The sequence below is a fragment of the Zophobas morio genome, unplaced genomic scaffold (genome assembly GCF_036711695.1).
Source record: "Zophobas morio isolate AGI-343-1 ecotype UQ-CSIRO unplaced genomic scaffold, CSIRO_AGI_Zmor_V1 ptg000031l, whole genome shotgun sequence".
In the NCBI taxonomy this organism is placed as follows: Eukaryota; Metazoa; Arthropoda; class Insecta; order Coleoptera; family Tenebrionidae; genus Zophobas; species Zophobas morio.
The window spans coordinates 13,128,398-13,144,238 of NW_026972136.1; the positions used below are offsets into that span (position 1 = coordinate 13,128,398).

Consider the following 15,841-nt stretch of genomic DNA (forward strand, 5'->3'; position numbering starts at 1 on the left):
GGCTGATTTATAAGGTAGATTGACATGCTATAGACACACGCACTGTAAAAACATCAACAATACATTTTTACTTCCCGAGCGTGAGTGAAGTCTCTCGTTTCCGAATGTCTGTCCGTCTGTTTACCATCTCGATATTTATTAGACAAATAATCTCCGACAGTACTAGACCGATTGTTGTCAAATTTTGTATTTTTGTATTAAGAATATCATGTGGATAGTAAAACGCTAATCAAAATGTGTCTAATCAGTAATCATCCCCACCAATAATGTGATGATGTCACTTCAAAATTGTACATAGTAAATGGGTTTTAAATTGTTTAAAATAACATAGTCCTACACATGTAGTTTATGACTCTGTGTTGAAAAAAAATTAAAATTATAAAACAACATTTTGCAATTTTATTTTGAATCTGTAAAACTGAATACTTTGGAATCTTGCAGACGTTTTGAAGTTGTTCTAAGCATGGTAGCTTTTTAATCAAATTATATTTGCTTATCCCCTCTCAAACAATTGATGACGTCATCTCACAATTTTGCCGAATAAATCTTATCTCAAATATGCAAAATATTATGACTCTAAACTTGTGATTTATCAATGCACTCATAGTTTTTAGAATTATATATGTATATAGAGGGTGAGTCAAAAAAATTAATGAATGAGGCAATTTACTGTATATTGATAAAGTCAAGAATGACTCTCTCCATTTCCCCGAAAATGGGACAATACAGTACTGTTATTAATTTGCATTTATCCACATTGATAAACGATCCTAATAAATATTGATAACTTTAGCACAAAATTTTGTATTGGAAAAACTCACTTAAAACAAACGCTTATCACAATTTTAACATTTTTACTTCCCGAGCGTAAGCAAAGGAAGTATTGTAATCGAGTCCGTCGGCCGACTCTCTACTTTTACGTTTTCTCGATCTTTCATGACCCCTAGAAGACGAAGAAATAGGTCTCCCATTTCCGTCTGTCTGTCCGTCTGTCCGTCCGTCTGTCCGTCCGTCTGTCCGTCAGTTGTCCCGGATTTTTATTAGACAGATAATCTCCGAAAGTACTCGACCGATTGTTGTGAAATTTTGTACTTATATTAAGAATATCATGTAGATGGTAAAACGCTAACCAAAATTTGTCTAATCATCCCCACCACTAATGCGATGACGTCACTTCAAAATTGTACATAGTAAATGGGTTTTCAATTGTATAAAATAACATAGTCCTACACATGTAGTTTACAACTCTGAATCGACTTTTCACCCGAAACGTCCAGATTTTTGGAAAAAAAATCAAAATTATAAAACAACATTTTGAAATTTAATTTTTAATCTGCTAACCAGAATGCTTTGAAATGTTGCAGATGTTTTAAGGCTATAAAGAGCATCATAAATCTTTAGTCAAAAAATATTTGCTTATCCCCTCCAAAAACTTGATGACGTCAGCTCAAAAGTTTGTGGAATAAATCATATCTAAAATGTACAAAATATGATGAGTCTGTACTTGTGATCTATCACTCCATTCATATTTTTTGGATTTGCATATACAGGGTGACTCAAAAAAATTAATGAATGCGTAAATATATTTTATTGATTTAATCAGGAACTACAAAACGGAATGCTCTGACATCTTGCAGATGTTTTAAAGTTATAAAGAGCATAATAAATGTTTAGTCAAAATATATTTGCTTATCCCCTCCAAAAACTTGATGACGTCAGCTCGAAAATTTGCCGAATAAATCATATCTAAAATGTACAAAATATGATCAGTCTGTACTTGTGATCTATCACTCCATTCATATTTTTTGGATTTGCATATACGGGGTGATTCAAGAAAATAAATGAAAGCGTAAATTTATTTTACTGATTTACTCAGGAACTACAAAACCGAATGCTTCGAAATCTTGAAGATATTTTAAAATTATCATAAGCATGGTAAATTTTTGATCAAAACGCATTTGGTCGTCCCCCCTAAAAAATTTGTGACGTCACCACAAAATTTTGCTGAATAAATCCTATCTAAAATGTACAAAATATGGTGAGTCTCTTCTTGTGATTTATCATTCCATTCAATTTTTTTCGATTTGCATGTACAGGGTGACTCAAAAAAATTAATGAATGCGTAAATTTATTTTATTGATTTAATCAGGAACTACAAAACCGAATGCTTTGAAATCTTGCAGATGTTTTAAGGTTATAAAGAGCATAATAAATTTTTAGTCAAAATATATTTGGTTATCTTCTACAAAAAACTGATGACGTCAGCTCAAAAGTTTGCCGAATAAATCGTATCTAAAATGTACAAAATATGATGAGTCTGTACTTGTGATTTATCATTCCATTCATATTTTTTAGATTTTCTTAAGAGGTGGTTCAAAAAAATTAATGAAGTCAATTTATTTTATTGATTAAATTAAAGGCAACACTTATTATTAGTATTACACCCCAACCAACCCAATTTGGTAGACACAAAATTTGTTAAAGGAAAAACTCGGTTGAAACATAAGGGTAGCACGCTTATTTACATTACATTTTACTTTAACATTACAGACCTGCATTTGTTTTATGCGCTCACTTGGTTCCGCGAATGTGAAATAGAGATGTTTATAATCAACCAATTGTGAATTCCACCGTCAAAAATTAAAATAAAATCCAATGTTTTATATAATAAGCGGAAGTCGACGCAATAAAACCGATGGTCGTTTTGTTTACAGTTTCTCTGTTTGACTCTCACGTATGCTGTTACGCCTGTCATCTTAAATTAAGAATGTTTATACATAAACGATTTTCAGTTGCCGTATACGTGAGTAAATTGTTTCGTTATTTTATTGATTATTACAAATCAATATTCAAAACGACCCAATTCATTTTCCCGAAAATTTGAGAATATAATAATTTTATTCTTAGTATTACACTACATCTATCCCAACTGATATACGTGTCCTTGCAAAAATGTTGATGACGTCATCGCAATTTTTTTTTAAATTCCCACTACAAAAATGTAATGAGAAAAAAAACACAATAGGCATGCAGTCGTCAAGTTTCCGACAGCGAGGGAAGTACTGTCTAAACTCTTTAGACCAATTTTTTTAACGGTTATTAATTCTGATTCTGATGTTGCAGTTGCTCAGTTTTGGTCATTATTGTGAAAATGTAAGACATGCATATGTCACAAAATATCACTACTAGTATCACCTAATATATCCACTAATTAAAATGACGAAACGAACGTCAAGCTTTTTAAGTACCGACTTAATTACACTTGTAAATATACATTGACAATGCCATCTAAAATGTCTTCGTTGCGACAGTTATGCAACTTTAACAGCGTAACAACTGCATGCGTAATGATATTATTTACAAGTGTAATGGCATCCAAAATTAAGTAAGGCGCTTGAGGTATTCAAATTTCCGTGGTGTGCAAGTGACACAATCTCCAACTAACCGTATTCAGATTAATTACACCGCCTGTCATAAGTTAAAGACCTACTGACCTGTAGAGAGGCCGTCATAGCCGACATAACTTCATAACCGTATTCCCAAGGGTGATTGGGCTCTGGTCTGAAAGGGGTTAAAAGGAAGTTCAAGCCCAGTAGAGGCACCAGAAGCATTGTGGCCCTGAAAAAAAGCACACGGATTTTTATAAACTTCATTAGCATGCGAACCGGAGGAGTCCCTAAAATTAATCGAGAAGTATGCCGCCGACTTGTAAAAAATTATAATTCTATTGAGCGAAACGAATTGGTTTCGTGCTGTTAGGGGATAAATTCCCAATGAAATTACCTGAGAGCTTGTAGCGAAGTTCGGGAAGCACCAGATCCTGTTCCGCCATTAGCAGGACCCCTTCTCAATTTGATTAAGAGAACTCTGACAATGTTGACCAGGAATATCACGTTGAGGAACACGGTAATGACCACTGGCACCATGAGGATTATGTTGAAACGACCGTCTTGAATCCAGCATCTGTAAAAACGGATAATTAGTTAGAAGGTTAGGGGGTTAACTGTACATAGTTCTGCTTTATAAAACACGTTGCAAACGGTAATAGAAAATTTAATTGACACGAAAGAACTGAATGAATGAGAATTTCGAGTTCAGTGAATGCAAATTATTCTCTTATTTATCATTCAGTTAGTGTTCCCAAGTAGATTGGAAATCGGTTATAATAATTTAACATTTTACAGTAAATTGAGGTTTTTAAGTGAATAAGATAATAAAAATATTGTTGGTCGAAGGTTATTTCGATATAACTTCCCTCGCTTACAAAGTAGAATCGATCGATAACGGCTCCTTCGAATAATTATAAAATTTAATTTAGCAAATTTTATTTTCTAATGGTTAATCCTATAAGTTAAAATAATGATTTGTGTATAGTGAAAAAATACAGGCAAAGGAGCATGCTATCCCTATGTTTCAAATGAGTTTTTCACTTAACAACATTTTGTCATCATATTTAGGTCAACATTTTATCAAGGACACGTATGTACATCAATTTAAGTAGGCGCAGTTTAATACTAATAGTAACAGCATTTGTTAATTAATTGTTGTGTAAATACTTAATTTTAAAAACTGTCAATGAATTGATAAATCACAAGTAAAGAGGAATTATTATTCAGCACAATAAAAAAAAAAAATGCGGTTATTCAATTTTGATTTTTTTTCCAAATCTGGATGTCTAGGATAAAAACTTTCCACGGCGTTTTACCATCTACACGATATTCCCAGCATATATATAATATTTGAGAACTACCGATCCAATAGTTTCTGGAATTATCTATCCCTCTAAAAAAAAAAAAAAAATTGACGCATACGACAAGTGACAGACAGACAGATAGAAACGGGAGACCTGGGTTTTCGTACTCGGACGGCCATAAACCGTCGAGAAAACTTGCAAATAGTAATTCTTCAGATGGACTCCATTACAATCTTACGCACAGGAAGTAAAAATCAGTAAAATGCACACTGTTTTCGGTGACGGATTTAAGCAAGCTTAGGTGCCGATGTCTTATTTACGCTCCTCCTTTATTATGAATTATTTTTTGATGTTTTTACTTCTCAAGCGTGAGCTAATGAAATATTGTAATCGAGGTCATCGGACGACTGGTTACTTTAACATTTTCTCGACGTTTCATGACTCTTAAAGTACGGAAAAATAGGTCTTTTGATTCCGTATGTCCGTCTGTATGCCTCTCTCTCTCTCTCTCTCTATCTGTCTGTTCGTGTGCCGGTAGTCCGGATTTTTATTTAACAAATAATCTACGGAACTACTCATCAAATGTATCTAATCTTGGGTAACACAAAATTTCATATCATATGTTATCACAAATATTGAAAGATAAAATATCCTTGGATGTTTCTCGTGCTGGTCGGAGTTATCTTTATTTTTATCAACATTTTTTAACTTTTCAATTTCCGCCTTCAACGAGGTAATTTTACGAATAATGGTTATGATATCAGATTTCTCAGAAAAATATTTCATTCCCCTATTCTTATTCAATAAACATATTTTTTCTGCCTTCGATATTCCGCCAAAATGAATTGAATACATATGACACATAGTACACAGAAGACCTTCGGTTTCACAAAAAACTTTATCACACATGTTACACGGACGACTAAATGACATTTTCAAGTAAAATTTAGTTTTTAGATTAAGACGTAGCGATATATTCGGTATTATTTGTAGTAAGTACAATTTGTCTGAGATCAGTAAACCGCTTACCGTTCGTGATGCTTATACTATTTTGTGTACGAACGACAACAACAAAATTCTAGCATTCTATCATGATTTAGTGGTAAAATGTTTTTATACTGTGTTAGTTTTTTTGTGAACATTTGGGAAAAAGTCAAACAGGATTCGTACACCACAAGTATAGGAGTATATCACTGTATAACAATTAATTCATTTTAAAATAAAATTATTTGAAATGATATCATCAAATTGTTGTTGGGGATGATTACCCAAATTTTGGTTAGCGTTTTAGTATCTACGTGATATTTCTAATATACTTACGAAATTTGACAACAATCAGTCTAGTATTTTCGGAAATTACGTGTCTAATAAAAATCGACACAGATGCCATACACAGAGATAGACAGACAGACAGACGGAAATGGGTGACTACTTTTTTCGTGCTCTAATGGTCATGACACGTCGAGAAAGCATAATAGTGGCCAGTCGTCGGATTTTTATTAGACAGATAATTTTCGAAACTACAGAATCATTGTAGTAAAATTTTACATGTATGTTAAGAATATTGTGCATATGGTAACATGCTAACTAAAATTTTTCTAAAATGACGTTATCTCCAATTTATACAACAGTAAATATTATTTAATTTTTATAAAACAGCATACACCTCCAGTAGTAGTTTATGAATCCGTGTTTAGTTCTTACCCTAGGCGTCTAGATTTTTGTTGTCAGCTCCGGTTATTATAAGCTTAAATTCTTGCATAAGTTTAAAGATGTCCTAGCAAACACAGTCAAATGGTAAATTTGTAACTCGCTATTTCTAAGTAGGGTTGATTATTGTATTAATGTCTACTTTATAGTATTTGACATTACTAGTATGGTAAAAGGGTTTTTACTGGCGGACAGAAGGATACCTTTTTGGAGCCAGTAAAAACCCGTTACCTTGCGTGTATTGTTCAATATTTTATTTGTTTCTCACTTGTAAATAACTACATACTATAAATTATTAAAAACTCTAGAAGGTCCAATATTTGAAGAAACATCGTATGAGCTTTAGACGTATTGCCTTGGAAACGCACGTCAGCATGGCACTTGTCATAGCATTTACTGTGTTGTCTAGTTCTGTCTTTTAGATTTTTCGATTTATCGTTTTCGATGTATTGAAATGAGTGTGGCGCAAGCTATATTACTGAGGAAGCAGCAATTGTGAGTGAAAATTTACCTTGCTGTCATTTCAACTTATAATAGCTTAAAATGTTTAAAATACATGGGTGTATGAGCACGAGCAGGGCTGTAAAAATTTTACTGGCAGCCAGTAACATTTTCTACAGGCTATAGCCAGTTAAGTGACATTTTCATGTTGAATATAGTGACTTGGTAAGTAGTCTACAGATCACATGTAACTCCGTACTTTAATGAAAACAAACTTTTGAAAACTAAAGGTAGAGCCCTATATTGTGTTTTTTTCTTTTACCTATTTATAAACAGGTAACCAACAGCTTTTCTAACACATGGTTAGATTTGTAACACGTCTGATGAACGGACAATAGACCCTGAAACCGGTAACACAACAATAAAAAATTGGTCTAAAGAGTTTAGACAGTACTTCCCTCGCTGTCGGAAACGTGACGACTACATGCCTATTATGTTTTTTTTTCGTATTACATTTTTGTAGTGGGTTATTTTAAAATAAAATGAGTATTAATATTTTCGATTTTGTCATTATTTGGCATTGACATCTTTGTAATTTTTTTTTAATGCTATAATTGCTTATTAAAAAAAAATTAAATTGGACGAAGTCGTCTCTGGGGTGTATAATATGTTGCCTATGCAAAAATTGTCAGGCGTAAACAGATAACAGGAACACCCTGTATAGTACTTGTAATTTAAGACAAATACGTCTGCAAGATTTCAAAGTATTCAGTTTCGCAATTCTTGATTTAATCAATAAAATTAATTGACTCAGTCATTTTTTTTCAGACACCCCATATAAGCAAATCTAAAAAATAGTAATGCAGCGATAAATTACAAGTATAGACTCATCATTCTTTACACATTTAAGTTTTTTTTAGCAAAATTCTGCGGCGGCGTTATCAAATTTTTAGGGGGGAATGAGCAAATACAATTTCACCATGCTTATAAATTTAAAATATCTCCAAGATTTCAAAGCATTCGGTTTTGCAGTTCCTGATTAAATCAGTAAAATAAATTCACGCATTCATTAATTTTTTTGAGTCACCCTGTATATGCAAATCCGAAAAATATGAACAGACTAATCATATTTTGCACATTTAAGATAGGATTTATTCGGCAAACTTTTGAGCTGACGTCGTCAATTTTTTGGAGGGGAAGTAAATATATATTGATTACAAATTTATCATGCTTATCATAACTATAAACCATCTGCAAGATTTCAAAGCATTCGGTTATGCAGATTCAAAATTAAATTGAAAAATGTTGTTTGATAATCTTGATTTTTTTTCCAAAAATCTGGACGTTTCGGGTAAAAACTCAATTCGGACTCATAAACTAGATGTGTAGAACTATGTTATTTTATACAATTTAAAACCCATTTACTATGTACAATTTTGAAGTGACGTACGTCATCGCATTAGTGGTAGGAATGATTAGACAAATTTTGGTTAGCGTTTTACCATCTACATGATACTCCTAATATAAGTACAAAATTTCACAACAATCGGTCCAGTACTTTCGGAGATTATCTGTCTAATAAAAATCCGGGACGGCAGACAGACGGACAGACGGACAGACAGACGGACAGACGGACAGACAGACGGACAGACGGACAGACAGACGGACAGACGGACAGACAGACGGAAACGGGAGACCTATTTCTTCGTCCTCTAGGGATCATGAAAGATCGAGAAAACGTAAAAGTAGAGAGTCGGCCGACGGACTCGATTACAATACTTCCTTTGCTTACGCTCGGGAAGTAAAAAGTAGCAGAGAGAAAGACGTTTTGATACATTACATCAAAACAAATACCTCTTAAAAGGCCGCCAACCTTTTTAAGTTTTAGTGACTGCAAGAATGAATTTCAGTGACAAAAGAAATACTGTTAGCTGTTTCTAGCAATCTGGAATCTTTACTACAGTTGCTTCTACAGAATAGTCCATAAAATATTTGTGTACTTACAACTATATTTTGCTGAATTTTTACTAAAACCTCTAATTAGGTATTCTTTGCTTTGTTCTAAATAATGAAAACTCAGGGTAAATCAGCTCAAAGTTCAATGCAGAAAGAAAGAAACGCGAAACAAATTACTGTTACGACATAAACCCATATACCGCCTCGGTACGACGCCTATGGGTTTTGTCGAGAGCTTTCTAGTATGCACGGCGATGATGGGTAACTCATCGTCAGTGATGGCGGTCGGGCGGCGTTCGTTAAAGAAAAGCCTGGAAGCGGAAGTTGCGATGGCTACTCTAGAAAACGGGAACGATTATTATTCAGTCAACGAGTCGAGTCCAGTGAATTTTGAGAGAATCTAGTCAAGTTGGGTCCGAATTATTTCGTACATAGTCGCTGTATAGTTAGTTGTGTAGTTTTGTATTACTGTGAAATAAATTGTTGAGTTTAATCCACGCTGATTTTTAAATTATCGAACAACGTAACATTACTTTCAAGAGGGGTCAATAGAGGGGAGTTTGCAGCAAACCGATCGTCCGAAGTGAACCAGAAACCGAACCTGCGTGAAACAAAGTGATCCAGAAGAACCAATTTTTTGTGCTAAAATGTGATAGAACTCACACTACTCCTACGAAAATTGTATAGGTAGTTTATTTTGAAAATTTTGTAAATTATGCAGAACTATAAAAATTTAAGATGACTCCAGTGAATTAACTCACACACTCTTTTGTGTTTCCTTATAAATAAGACGAACAATTTATCTTTCAAACAAGAAATTTCATTGTCGTGCTTTCCGTAAGACAACCGGAAAAATTTAAGAAGTTTTAACCAGCGTTCCATGAATGCATTTTTCGCTCGAGTTCATCCGGAAAAACGCGAGATAATGAACTTATCTTAAAAAGTGTTCGGTTTTAAAGTTGCGAGAAAATTTTCCGCTCTCATTTAGCTGTACGTTAGAGTCTGGAAGTGCAGAGTACACAATATACTACTTTCGTACGTGACATAGCACCTGTTTGCAATGCGTTCCCGATTTCCAGATGTCAAACACAGCGAAACCGCTCGAATTGTCGAGATAAGACCGTTTTATAGACGAATATGCGATCAGGTTTAAGGATGCGATCGTTCCATAGGAAGGAATTAATTTATTTGACGCGGATTAAGGAGGAAATTAACTCGAAAGTGATCCGAGATTTCCATTGAAAAAGTATCAAGCTGTTTATTTAGCGCGTCGAACGTTTTAATTGCTTTCTGCTCTTAAACACCAATGGTTACACAAAAGTTCTTTTGTCTGCTCTTTAAGTTTGAAGAGTCAATGCGATCCGTTTTCGCACAATTTATCTTAGAGCGTTGGGCTGTTTGAGTTATTTACTTTACGTGTCATGTTGTTTGTGTTAGTCCTGATGATTGATTGGATGATTATACGCTGCTGGATAAGCTGCAGGCTGCAGATGGAGGTATGCTTAAATCATCCTTTCAATTTAGGTTCTAATGTAGCTACTAAAGAAAGTTGTTAAAATGGGTAAAAAGGTAAATTGTTTTTGAAACTTTATTCGATTGTGTATTCTTCTAATATTATTGTTGATTTTCCTACAAGAAGTATTTAAATATTATCTCATCAGTTTTCCAGAAGTTGAAAAATGTAAAAAAAATAGAAATACATTAAACTATATATATTCTCGTGTGAAAGTTGTAGAATGAACAGGCTTTTGTTTTATCAAACGTGGTGGTGCTACTTCCAACAGTTACAATAAGTTTTTTAAATTTTGTTGCCAAAGCTTAAGCTTGCTTAGTAAATATCGATTAGAACTAAGTAAATTAAGAAGGGGAAGGATTCCATCCCCTTGTGGGCTACTTGTTTCTAGAGGAACTTATTTGTAACTGAATACACTTGTATCATAAATAACTATTATGTTGCGAAGTTCAAATTAAATGTAACAGTTGCTGTCACAAAAGCGCATCGTCTGCAAATAAATAATCTCTAAAGATGCTGTTTCTTTTTGCCTCTTTAGTTCTTTCTACTCCTGTATTATAAAATCGGGTCTTCACGAAATGCCGTTCATTTAAAATAGGCTCTTGCTGAAGAACACTATTTTACATAATGAGCCGTCTCTTTATGAAAAGCGGCGTCGATTAGCATAAAGAATTGATTACATTCAATAATGGCACTTCACGTATCGGCCCGGAACTTCACCAAGTGACGAGTTTCAACAAATGACGACGACATATTTACTTTTGTCACTATTGGCATATTTGTTTAACTTTACTTCAAATTCCAGCTCCTCTGTTCTACATTTTGAAGCTAACAGCTTAATATCAAATCAACTGCGGCAGTCTAGATTAACCGTGGCAACATTGTGACTTGCTTTTATTATTCACTAGTAGGAGAGAAAAATTCATTATTGGGTAAGGTGTCGAACATCAATTTCTCAACTGTCAAATACACAAGAAGTTGTGCTCTAAGTTATTCGACAAAATTTTTTTTTTTGCTTTATTTGCTTTCGAGATGCAAGGTCAACTTGATTTTTGTTCGAAAAACTATTTTTTTTACACTCATCACAAATTATTTTGAATTTTTTCGATCAATGGGAAATACTCAAACAGAATGTCGTGTATAATAATTATGCATTAAACTTTCGTTGGCTGCGAAAAATTGCTTATGTAGTTCGAGAACTCTTAATTTAATATCCATGACGTTTCCATTCAATGGGGCGTTTTGTTGAGAGTAATATTTTACAAATATTCCTTTGTTTTTAAATCTTGTGTCCGACAGCAGAGGTCCACAATGAGATTTTTTTAAATAGTTACGACGAAACTTTTCATACGCAGCATAAGATGCAGGAAATTTTTGTTTCGTAAATTAATTTTTACTTCCCGAGCGTAAGCAAAGAAAGTATTGTAATCGAGTCCGTCGACCGACTCTCTACTTTTACGTTTTCTCGACCTTTGCAGTACGAAGAAATAGGTCTCCCGTTTCCGTCTGTGCGTCCGTCCGTCCGTCCGTCCGTCTGTCTATCTGACTGTCTCTCTCTCTCTCTGCCGTCCCGGATTTTTATTAGACAGATAATCTCCGACACTACTGGTCCGATTTTGTATTTATATTGCGACGAAATTCCGGTATGACAGACCAATGGTCCGGAATCTCGCCGATAACGTGTGGTGGCGGCGTACCTGGGTGCCAAGCCGACCTAAGCTTATGCGGCGACCTTCACGCCGCCGGGGGTGGCGCCTTCGGTCAGGAGCGGCGGTCGCTTGGGCGCCAGCTCCGTCTCCGGGGGAGGGAGCGTCGGGGTTGCTCTCAAGCCGGAGACACGGATCTCAGGTGGTGAGTGCCCGCGAAAACAAGGGAATAAAATAAAACGGCTTGAAGTATTTTACACAATAAAACGGGTTTATTCCCTACCACCAGCTACACGGCTAAAATAGTAAATCTTACGGCTAAGTCTTAATTAACTACAGGACCAATTAAATAAACAAAAAGAATTAAACGTCCGGCACGGTCGTTCCTCCTGGGCGACGACTTCCTGGACTTGGGGGCGGCGACTTTGAAGCTGGAAATCGCGAGGACGGTACGGCGACCCGAGAGGGAGCGCGGTGGCTGTATAAGACGCGTGCACGACGGTTTCGACTTTTGCCGGTAACGAAAAAAAAACAATGACGGTGGGACGGTTTTCCGCTAGGGGCGGCGATTCAAAAAAAAAAACGGTACAAAAACGAGCAGACGACCCAAAAGTTACTTACGGAGGTCGGAGGGTCGAACTGTATTTCGAAACTGTGATTTTATTTTGAATCTGCTAAACCGAATGCGTTGAAATCTTGCAGGTATTTTAAGGTTATGATAAACTTTTCATCAAAATATTTTTGCTTATCCCCTCCAAAAAATTGCTGACGTCAGCTCAAAATTTTGCCGAAAAAATCCTATCTTAAATGTACAAAATATGATGAGTCTGTACTTGTGATTTGTCATTCCATTCATATTTTTTGGATTTACGTATGCAGGGTGACTCAAAAAAATATCATTGTACACTGCCCCGCAAAATTAACGTAAAATTTCAAAATTTTATTTTGTGGAAATCGTACGTATGAAATGGCCTGCACGAAGTCCGGACCTCAATCCCATCGAGCGTTTTTTGGGACATCGTGGGAAAAAGAATTAAAGCGTTACAGCACCCACCTACTACCCTCCCAGAGCTAACACTTAGATTGACGCAAGAGTGGCAAGAAATTGATCCAGAAGAAGTTAGAAATTTGATTAACAATATGGGAGCTGTTATCAATGCTCGAGGAGGCAAGGCACGTTATTAAGTCTTAACTGAGCGACGTTTAAAGCATTATCAGATAAGATGTTATTGGTTTCTTGCAATTTGGTTCCAAATCATTATTAGTTTGTTGTTTTTGTCGATTTTTGTTCTAGAATTTCTATATTTGATGTAATAATTATGAATTAGGGACCAAAGTGGAAAAAATAACATGATTATCTAAAAAAAAAAAAAAATTTTTAAGAATTTGCGTTAATTTTGCGGGGCAGTGTATTTCAGGAGCGAGGGAAGTTCTGTCCAAACAACTTTCGACCAGTTTTTTGAGGCTGCAATGGTTCTTCAATAAATTTGTGTGAGTTTTCATGACTCCAAATTCTCATATTTTGTGAGTTTTTGTATCCCTTGAGATGAAACCATGCTTCATCACTAAGAAATATTTTTGCGCCAATTCTCTGGTGTTCATCATATTCAGAAACTAATTGCAAAGTTCTAATCTTCGTGAATTCTACTGGTACATTTCTCGCACTGTCGTGATACGGTAAGGATAGATTTCCAAATCTTTGCGTAAAAGTTTGTGGGTAGTTCCAACAGAAAGAGTAATTTGCTGATATAATTGACGAATTAATGTTTTTGGTGTATCTTCCATTATTTCTGCAGCATGAGCAATAACTTTAGGTGTTCGTTTTTTGGGCGCCCCACTTCCTACTTTTCGCAAAGGTTACCAGTTTCTGCGAAGAGTTTTATCGTCGGGTCCAAAGTTTTTCTAAATTGCATGTAGTCGATAGCAATATTTGGGAATTCAACTTGAGTCCATTCACCATCATCTTTAACCCCATTCCGATAATAATTCTGAACCAGAAAGACTTTGTGCTCTAAACTGTAAGCCATGGCACCAAGAATAGAATGCTTGCTCATTAGTTAGTTGCGAAAACTACTGATTTTTTGTTCGGAATACAGAAAACACGTAAAAGTAAACTGAACACTGAGACACAAACGGAAAATCGGAGAAAGCTTATTAACGTAAACAACTTTGTTTGTGAAAAATGTCAAACCACTGTCAAATGTGAATTATGGAATGCACATCAAACGCAAATCGATTTTTCGATTAATTGATTTTTAAGTTTCTCAATTTTAGATTTTTGAGTTTTTCAGTCTTCCATTTTTCGATTTTGCAATTTTTCAATTATCAAGTTTTAGATTTTTCAGTTTTTTGATTTTTCAATTTTTCTGTTTCAGTGTTGAGATTTTTTCGGTTTTTGGATTCTAAATTTTTCTTCCATTTTTCAATTTTTCGATATTTTGGTTTTGAGATTTCGCAATATTTTTCAATTTTTCAAATTTTAGATTTTTCAGTTTTTCGATGTTTCGACTTCGATTGTTCGATTTCTCGATTTTACAAGTTTTCTGTGTCTCAATTTTGCGAGTTTTCAATTTTTCGATTTTTACATTTTCCTTCCATTTTTAAATTATCGAAAATATTGAAATTTTAATTTTTTAAATATTAAATTTGTAGATTTTTCGATCGATCAATTCTTGGATTTTTCATTTTTTCGAAATTTTATGTCGCAGATTTTTCAGTTTTGTGTAGTTTAGATTCGATTTTTCAATTTTTCGGTTTTTAAATTTCTCGATTTATAGAGATTTCGATGTTTGGATTTTTTTGACCGTTCACTTTTTCGATTTTTCAATTTGTCAATTTCTCCATTTTTCGATCTTTCAATTCTTGGATTTTTGAATTTTTCGAATTTTAATATTACAGATTACAGTTTTTTGAAGTTTAGATTCGATTTTTCAATTTTCCTATTTCTCGATTTATCGATTTTTTAATCTTAATTTTCGAATTTTTAAATATTTAACTACTCGATTTTTCTATTTTGGCCTATTTCGAGTTCTCAATTTTTCGATTTTTCGACTTTTCGACTTTTGCATTTCTCGATTTCTCTATCTTTTGATGTTTCGATTTCTCAGTTTTTTAATATTTCGATGTTTCGATTTTTCTATTTCTCCGTTTTTCGATTTTCTAATTTATCAATGCTTCTATTTTTCGGTTTTTCAAGTTTCCAATTTTCCGATTTTTTAATGTTTGCCATTTTTAAAATTTTGCATTTTCGACGTCCCGATTCTCAATTATTCAACTTTTGATTTCTCATTGTTTCGATATTTCAATTTTTCAATTTTTCTATTCCTCGATTTATAGAGATGTCGATGTTTGAACTTTTTTGACTGTTCACTTTTTCGATTTTTCAATTTTTTGATTTCTCCATTTTTTGATTTTTCAATTCTTGGATTTTTGAATTTTTCGAATTTTAATATTACAGATTACAGTTTTTTGAAGTTTAGATTGGAGTTTTCAATTTTTTTAGTTCTCATTTATTATTATTTTTAACTACTCGATTTTTCTATTTTGGCCTATTTCTATTTCTCAATTTTTCGATTTTTCGACTTCTCGACTTTTCCATTTCTCGATTTCTTTATCTTTTGATGTTTCGAATACTCGGTGTTCAGTTTTTTAATATTTCGATTTTTAGATTTCCTGGTTTTGCATTTTTCGGTTTTTCAATTTTAGGATTTTTAAAATTATGAATTTTTCGATTTTTCCATTTGTCTATTTTTCGATTTATCGAGTTTTCGATGTTCCGATTTTTTGATTGTCCAGTTTCTAGATTTTCCGATTTTACAATTTTTGGTCAAATTTTTCAATTTTTAACTATTCGAATTTTCGATATTGGCTTGTTTCGATTCC

The 15,841-nt window shown here is 34.0% G+C and overlaps 1 protein-coding gene across 4 annotated transcripts in view; it reads right to left on the reverse strand.

Annotated features, from left to right (window-relative positions):
- The window catches only part of LOC135139673 (calcitonin gene-related peptide type 1 receptor), a 159,475-nt gene that overhangs the window by 18,207 nt on the left and 125,427 nt on the right, over positions 1-15,841 (reverse strand). For all 4 annotated transcript variants that reach the window (XM_064069990.1, XM_064069987.1, XM_064069989.1 and 1 more), the window contains exons 8-9: positions 3,784-3,963; positions 3,495-3,618 (exon numbers count right to left, since the gene is read on the reverse strand). In XM_064069990.1, the coding sequence (XP_063926060.1) occupies positions 3,495-3,618; positions 3,784-3,963 (304 nt within the window). The remainder of the gene's footprint in view (positions 1-3,494; positions 3,619-3,783; positions 3,964-15,841) is intronic.